General features: G+C 56.9%; 2 protein-coding genes and 1 long non-coding RNA gene across 3 annotated transcripts; 2 read left to right on the top strand and 1 right to left on the bottom strand.

Annotated features, from left to right (window-relative positions):
- The first annotated feature begins 2,005 nt into the window (after positions 1–2,005).
- LOC106782611 (keratin-associated protein 12-1-like) lies at positions 2,006–2,593 on the top strand. The gene has a single exon (XM_014736388.3). It carries the CDS (start codon positions 2,050–2,052, stop codon positions 2,308–2,310), a length of 261 nt encoding a protein of 86 aa, XP_014591874.1. The 5' UTR covers positions 2,006–2,049; the 3' UTR covers positions 2,311–2,593.
- A 1,486-nt stretch (positions 2,594–4,079) lies between these two features.
- On the top strand, positions 4,080–7,263 carry LOC138920947 (uncharacterized). The gene is made up of 2 exons (XR_011433030.1): positions 4,080–4,217; positions 6,686–7,263. It is a non-coding gene; the product is annotated as an uncharacterized lncRNA (long non-coding RNA).
- Positions 5,346–6,615, bottom strand: LOC138920946 (keratin-associated protein 10-12-like). The gene has a single exon (XM_070252591.1). The coding sequence runs from the start codon at positions 6,587–6,589 to the stop codon at positions 5,609–5,611; it is 981 nt and encodes a 326-aa protein (XP_070108692.1). The 5' UTR covers positions 6,590–6,615; the 3' UTR covers positions 5,346–5,608.
- Positions 7,264–7,770: the final 507 nt, after the last annotated feature.

Below are 7,770 nucleotides of genomic sequence, written 5' to 3'. Positions count from 1 at the left end.
GTGTCTGCAGGCTCCTTCCCGGGGCGGCCTTTATACCCGACAGTGGGCGTCCTGGCAACACGGAAGCACACTGTTGACTTCCTCCTGGCTGTTTCCACCACGGTCTCCGCAGCTTCCTGTCCGGGGACGCACTCCTCTGTTACGCTCTACCATAAATCAGTTTGGCTTCAGGCCGATTCCTCCCTCTGTGAACAGGATGTCCGGGTTTGACCCCATGTGGGGTTTCTCCAGGCCATCACTGTGCACGCAGCCTCCACTCGGAGGACTGTGTCCTTTCAATCCTGTTTGTCTTGTGCCATCAGTGGAGACTTGGAGGCAATAATGTATTTTAGCTCTTATTCTGTGCAGGAACAAATTAAAGCAGGGCTCGCAAACTGAAGTCTGAGGGACGCAGCTGGCCTGCTGCCCGTTTGTAATAAAGTCTTATTGGACACATGCATGTACATGTCGTCCGGGGTGGCTTTTGCACGGCAACGCTGAGCAGTGATGGGAGAGACCACGCGACCACAAGGCCTGAAATGCTTACACCTGCTCTTCGTGGAGCGTTTGCCAACTCCTGCCTCATGGTCGTCTACACAAGAATTGATTTTTTCATGCAACAATTATATCCTGTGTGCTGGCCATAGAGACATCCTGGCCCCATGAGCCTTCCAGGGTCATGAAGAAACGAGTGAATGAAGAAATTCATGCATGAAAGAATTCCAGAGAGGGCTGAGTCCCGGGAAGGAAACAGGTTCAGCAGATAGAGAGTGACGGGGGTGCTGGGGGGTGGTCTGGGGGCCTCAGTGAGGAGGCCATGCAGAGCTGGCACAGGGGATGTGAAGAGGGGAGGGGACAGTGTTCCAGCAGAGGCAGCCGTGGGGGTGAGGTGAGGACACTGCTGCAGAAGCAGGTGTGGTCCAGGAGCCGCGGGAAATCCCACCGTGTGGGGCGCGAGGGTGCAGGGGCCGGTGGACAGACTCAGATCCTGCAACCCGAGGACCAGGCATCGCAACCCTGGGCTGAGAGAAGGAGAAGGAGTCGGTGACCTTGAGGACACATCAGTAGAAATCATCCAATCTGAGGAAGAGGGAAAAAGAGTAAGAAAAAGGAAGAGGGCCTATGAGACGGTGTCAGAAAGTCTAACCTACAAGTAATTTCAACGGAAGGAGGAAAGGAGAACGACACTGATGCACAAGAATGTTTTGAAGAATAAAGGACAAAATCCCAAATTTGATTTTTTTTTAAAAAAAGGCTAACATAGATTCAAGAGCCTCAGAAAACCCCTAAAGCCCCAACACAATTTGGCACAACGGTAAAGACCACAGATTCCGGAGGGAAACCAGGCAGCTTCAAACACTGCTTCTCTGTGTGCAGTGGCGAGAACGTGCCCCCATCATGGGCTCCTTCTAGATCCTCCTAATCGCACATCTGTACCAGTGGGGTATCACCACCCCTTGAACGGCGGCAGGACGGATCATTAATCAGTTATGAGACCGTCCACGTGAATGCTTGGCTCTGCACCTGACACAAAGCTGGAACTCGGTTGTTACTGCTGTTATTGCAACAACGTGGACCCTGCACAGTGAGGACCCAGCCCCGTGGCTCCTGTCCGCTGGGAAGACCTTCTGCATCACTCAGTTTCCAAAGCAAAATGGGGACCCTGGTGTGGCGAGTGTGACTGTGCTTATGCAGACAGAGGGCAGGGTATTCAAAATTGGGAAGGATCTTGAAAATCATGGTGTGTGGCCCCTTGTCCCCAGCTGATGGCCCCTCACCATCCATCCTGGATTCGACTCCAGAGTCACGTGGCCACTGAGTCACAGGGAGTCTCCAGCTGAGGAGGAACCTCCTGGACGGCGTCACTTCAACGAGAAACTCCAGGAGGAAACCCAAGGAGAGGAAGAGGAGGAAAATAAACAGGAAACCATGAGGAAGGCACCTTCATTGACAGGAAGGTGTGGATCGCGGCCAGGATGCCCGCAGCCTGGGTATAAAGGCCGCCCCGGGGCAGGAGCGTGCAGACCAGTCCCATCCTCCACCCTCAACCCAGCCCAGCCCCAGGCCACCATGTGCCACACTAGCTGCTCCACAGGCTGCCAGACAGCCTGCTGCGTGCCCAGCTCCTGCCAGCCAACTTGCTGTGCACCCGTGAGCTGCAGGCCCGCCGTGTGTGTGCCCGTGAGCTGCAGGCCCGCAGTGTGCGTGCCCGTGAGCTGCAGGCCCATTGTGTACCTGGCCCCCTCCTGCCAGTCCTCTGGGTGCTGCCAGCCCTCCTGCCCCACCCTGGTCTGCAGACCTGTCCCGTCTTGCACCCCTTCTTGCTGCTGAGCCTGTGGCCTCCCAGGACCCCTCCTCCATGTGGGGTCAGAAGCAGCTGGCTCTGAACTCCTCTGAGGCAGCCCAGACGTTGTTCACTTCAGACCTTCCGGACCCAACTAGACCACCTTGCAGCAAGGCCGCGCCATCCCAGGCAGCCAGGCTGAGGGGCTCACCCCCCAGTGTCCCCTGACTGCAGCCCGGGTCATCCACCTGGAGCCCACACTGGCTGGTGCAGCGTCCAGACTGCAGCCTCCAGCATCAAAGGTCTAATAAACACCATAGTGGATGCTCATCCCAGTGTGTGTGACGTCTCTTCTTAGTGTCCTTCCCTAACTGCTGCCCCAGGGTGGTTTCCTAAGGATTCCGGAAAGTTCCTTCTCTGCAGAGAAGGCCCAGTTTATCAGATGGCCGAGACCAGGTGGCTGACCACTCAAAGGTGGCCTCTTGGGCAAGTGGGCGTGCTCCTAGCACTCAGCCCGATGGGACCCCCAGGGCTCTCTTTTGACCCATTTTGTCTCTTGAACACAGTCATCTGTCCTATGGATTAGGACCCACCCCCCGGCCTCATTTTAACTTGATTACTTTGCAAAACGCTATTTCCAAATCAGGTCAAGACATAGTGCTGGGGGTTAGGACGCCAACATCTCTTTTTTAAGGAGGACACAATTCAACCCCTGACGGGAGTCAGCTCAAAGCTGCAAGACCACACTGGCCCCTCCTTCGCCCACCCGCCTGGCGGTGCTGTGGGTCCTTGTGGATCTGTGGTTCCTCAGGAACAAGGGGACAGCAGAGTCCAATCTGAGAATCCAGTCCCACTGACTCTGCTACACAGGCAGGGCCCAAGTTCACAGAGGAAGGCCGACGCCAGGCCTGTGGTGGCCTTGCTCCCATCCAGGAATGACAGCAGCTGTGGAGGAAGGCGGAGCCCCCCCCACGTGGAAGATGCCTGCATCCTTCCAGGCAGAGGAAACCTGGCCCAGAAACCAGGGGCTGCCCCCGAAAGCGCTGGCTTAGCCCCTGTGGTGTGAACATGGGCCACTCCAGAGCCAGGCGCTGAGGCCATCCCGGGACAGGTGGGAGATGCCCGAGGGGTCACCGTCCTCAGCAGAAGGAAGACGGTGGCACACCAGGGTGCCTCAGGGGAGCTGTTTGGGAACCAGGAAATAGTCTAAGAAGAACACCGTCCGGGGGCCCTTCTTGCAGGAAAATACACATCTAGAAACTTCCATCATGGTGATGTCACAGGACAACGAGGACGTGAAAAGCAGAAGGAGTTCTTAGAGTGTCCACTATCTGCGACACTGACTCATCCGTTGTTTCATTCAAACCAAGCCCCACCAGGCGGTTTTATATCACTTGGGTCCAAGCTGTGTCATCTCATGTCATGTCCTCGTCTCCCAGACACCCTCCCCGACAACCGCGGTGGCCGCCTTGGCTGGCCACCAGCACTGTGCAGGTTCCTCCTGTGATGCCTTTCAGGGCGGAGACTGTCCTGGTCTCAGTCAGGATGAGTCAGGATGATGGGGTGTCATGGGGTTGGGGAGCAGGAGTCGCGTTCACTGCTGACAGAGCGGCCCTGAGATCTGGACGGTCTCAGGGCATTTAGAGTCATTGTTGCATCACAAACGTGTATTAAGTAAACCATCACCTCTGATCCTCTCCTTCCGCGTCAGCACTGCCAACCTGATCCACATAGACACCCACAGCCGCCGGCAGCCCAGCTTGTTTTTCCACTGGTGTCACATGGGCCACATGCGACCACGTGGTACCTGGCTGTGCCTGTCTGTGGCTGTAACTGACTTTCCCAAGAGGGTTCTGGATGTTCTGGTGCCGTGGGGGTCAAGGCAGGAGCACGTCCGTGCAGATGACCCGTCCGTCCGTCCTTCTGTTGGACTGTTCTGGTGTCACCGTGGGTGGTAAGTTGCTGGTCTCCACGTGTGTCAACATCCCTGCACTTCACTTTTTTGGGTTGGGGGTGAGGTGGGACCTTCTTCTGTGTCTTTCCTAACTCTTTGTGCCATGAAGAGTCCATCAAGGCCCTTGTCCATCTATCTATAGAGAGGGCCCCACTTTTCTTAAAATTCAGTGAACAAGTACGGGTACAGGTTTGCATAGACTCGGGCAAACTGAGGGATTTAAGAGTCAGACAGGGTTACAATGCAGCCACTTACTCTTTAAGTCCCTCTTAGGGTTTTCACTCCCTACCCTCTTCCTGGGGTGCAGCTCATCCTGGGTGGGAGAGGGACCTACAGCCCTGGGGAGGTGGCTTCTGTTCCGGGTCCCATCTGCCGCCTGCCTCTGCTGTTTGCCTGCTCCTGTGGGCCTCCTCTGTCTGTTCCTGGCCCAAGGGATGAGTACGGTACCAATGATGACCTGGTCCCTCTGACTGGTACCCCCTTGACTCTAGTGCCAGTGGTCCACTGAGACTGCAGGCTCATCCTCCCCCACTGTCCCATGGATTTGTTCACAAGGTGACTGTTTGCTCTGGGCCTCCTCAATGAGGCCTTGAAACCTTGAGTAGAACGAGTGATGTGGGAACTGACACCCATGACCCTCTTGGGGCCCATGGGAACTTCCGGATGCTTCAGAGCATGCAGGGGTCGGCCTCAGGCCCTGGGCAGGACCAGCACGCAGGCGCTTCTCCTCTCTGTGAGCCCCTCTCTCCAAGGGGCCTCAGCAGGATCCCCGACCACACGGGGTTTCTGCTGCTCCCCACTCAGCTGCACACTGCACGGGCAAGGGGACGGTGTACACAGGAGGCCCAAGGCCCCTCGGGGTCCAAGCCTCCTGCACCCACGCCGGCCTTGGGGGCCAGCCCTGGAGGGCTCCCGACAGAGGGTGGGGGCCGTGGGGCGGGGCAGGGGACGGAGCAGGCGGATGCATCCTCTCTCAGCTCTTGGCGTCCCTCAGCTGTTTGAACCCGGGTTTGAGACCACGTCTTCACTGTCTGGTTCTACCAGACGGGGACCCGCTGCCCACGTGGGATGGGGCCTCGGGGGTGGGGGCTCAGGAGGAGGAAAGAAGAGACAGAGGGCCAGATTTCCTGACACAGATGTTGTATTGATTATAGCCATGGACGTTTGTCACTCCGAATGCCAGCAATCCATCCGCACAGGAGGTTCACGGGTCCCCCAGGCCCCTCCCGCTTGAGGGATCTGTGGGTCACCTCCTCTCAGAAAGGGACAGAGGCGGGGTATGCAAATCCCCGACGGAGACAGAGAGGTCTTGGCATCCGAGAGTCGGGCTCCTGGGAGGGACCTGCGCTCAGGAGCAGAGACAGCAGCTGGCGAGGCAGGAGCCGGACCGCTCAGCAGCAGGACTTCTGGGCTCGGGTGGGGCCACAGCGGGCCGCGCGGGAGCACGTGGGGTGGCAGAGCAGGGACACGCAGGAGGAGGGTCTGCAGCAGGACGCGGGGCAGGGGCTGGGCTGGCAGCACGAGGGGGCTGGGCAGGGGGTGGCCTTGGAGCAGACGGGTGTGCAGGAGACGGGCACACAGCAGGCCTGCTGGCAGGGGGAGGAGGTGCAGCAGGAGGGCTGGCAGCTAGACTGCTGGCAGCATGAGGAGTCTGAGCAGGGGGAGGCCCCAGAGCAGACGGGCACACAGCACACGGGGTTACAGCAGACAGGGGTGCAGGAGACGGGGACGCAGCAGGCCTGCTGGCAGGGGGAGGAGGTGCAGCAGGAGGGCTGGCAGCTAGACTGCTGGCAGCATGAGGAGTCTGAGCAGGGGGAGGGCCCAGAGCAGATGGGCACATAGCACACAGGCTTGCAGCAGATGGGGGTGCAGGAGACGGGGACGCAGCAGGCCTGCTGGCAGGGGGAGGAGGTGCAGCAGGAGGGCTGGCAGCTAGACTGCTGGCAGCACGAGGGCGTGCAGGAGCTGGTGCAGGCTGACTGGCAGGGGCTGCACACACAGCTGGCAGGGGTACAGACAAGGCTCAGGCAGGGGGCTGGGACGCAGCAGCTGGGGGCGCAGCAGGGGGGCTCGCAGCAGCTCTCTGGGTCGTCGTCCACCTGCCAGGAGGAGTCGGGGCAGGAGTCCCAGGCACCGGGCTGGCAGACCCGGCTGCCATAGCTGAGGTCGCTGGAGCAGACAGACAGGGTGGAGGCGGCCATGGTGGGGCGGTGGGGCTGGAGGAGGGTGGAGTGTGTGTGTGAGTGTGTGTGTGTGCGAGTGTGCACGGTGCCCGGGAACATGGGCTTTTGTACCCCTCCCTGGCTTGTGTTGTCCCAGGATGCCCTCCCTTCCGTGTTGATGCTGCGAGCAGACTGCAGGAGAGCCCTCATTACTGCTGGCTGATTTTCTACACTCAGTCCTTGCTCACTAAGCTCGTGAGTATGTTGCAGGGGGTGTTTGCCCATCTCTTCTTTGTTTGGCTCCAGAAAACTTGTGGAAACTGAGGAGGGTTCTTGCTGAGTGCCCACCACAGGCTCGAAGTCTCGTTCACGGAGGGGCTGCTGTGAGATAAACTCGCAGCCCCCGCAGCCTCCCTCACCCCTGCGCCAGCGTGAGGATGCTATGGGCCAGATGCCAGCACCGCTGCAGCCCCAGCTCTACAGCACCTGAGAGGAAGGTTGAGAGGGTAGCGTTCAAAATAGCGAACAAAACAGTAAAACTTGACCAAAGGACACACACAGTGTCTGTCCACTGGGGACCAGAGATAGTTCATGGGCAGGGAACGCTGGGCTGTGTGGACCTCCACTCTCACGGGGTCAATCCATCACCAACGTCATCTCAACCAAAACCCAAAGGGAGTCTTTTCCATGTACACATTGAAGACAGAAAATATTTGTAATCTGCGTGATAGCTGAGAGGTTCATATGAAAACCTTAAAGTCCGTACAACTAAAACAGGATAAGATCCAAAAGAATGGAATACAAGATTCAAAATGTTCAAATTTCCAAGAAGCATGTGAAAACCTGCTTGATCTCATTAATCATTAAAGTTGCTCAAATTACAACCTAAATGTCCCACCTGTAAGATCAACCGAGATTTACGATGCTAACGATTCTGGGTGCTGTGGCGTCTGGGGTCCACACTCTTAGGAACACTTTGTAGATGTTTTGGTTTTTTTTTTCTGTTGTGATAACACATAATATAAGATTTACCGTTTTACCCATTTTAACGTGTGCCCTTCAGTGGCATTTGGTACAGTCACAATGTTGTGCCAACATGACCACTATCTAGTTCCAGGACATTCTCATCACCCCAAAAGGAAATCCTATACATTAAGTAGGCCCTCCCCAGCTCCTGTCAATCACTGCTCTGCTGTCTGTCTCTATGGAGTTACCTATTCGCCACATTTCATATAAAAAGAATCATACAACATGTGGCCTTTTGTATCTGACCTCTTTCACTTAACCTAGCGTTTTCCAGATTCATCCACACCTTAGCGTGTGTCAGTGCTCCATTCCTTTTTATGGCTGAATACTATTCCATCACGTGGATGTACCACCTTTTATTTATC

The sequence above is a fragment of the Equus caballus genome, chromosome 26, assembly GCF_041296265.1.
Source record: "Equus caballus isolate H_3958 breed thoroughbred chromosome 26, TB-T2T, whole genome shotgun sequence".
Lineage (NCBI taxonomy): Eukaryota > Metazoa > Chordata > Mammalia > Perissodactyla > Equidae > Equus > Equus caballus.
This window is presented reverse-complemented; position numbering and strand designations above follow the sequence as displayed.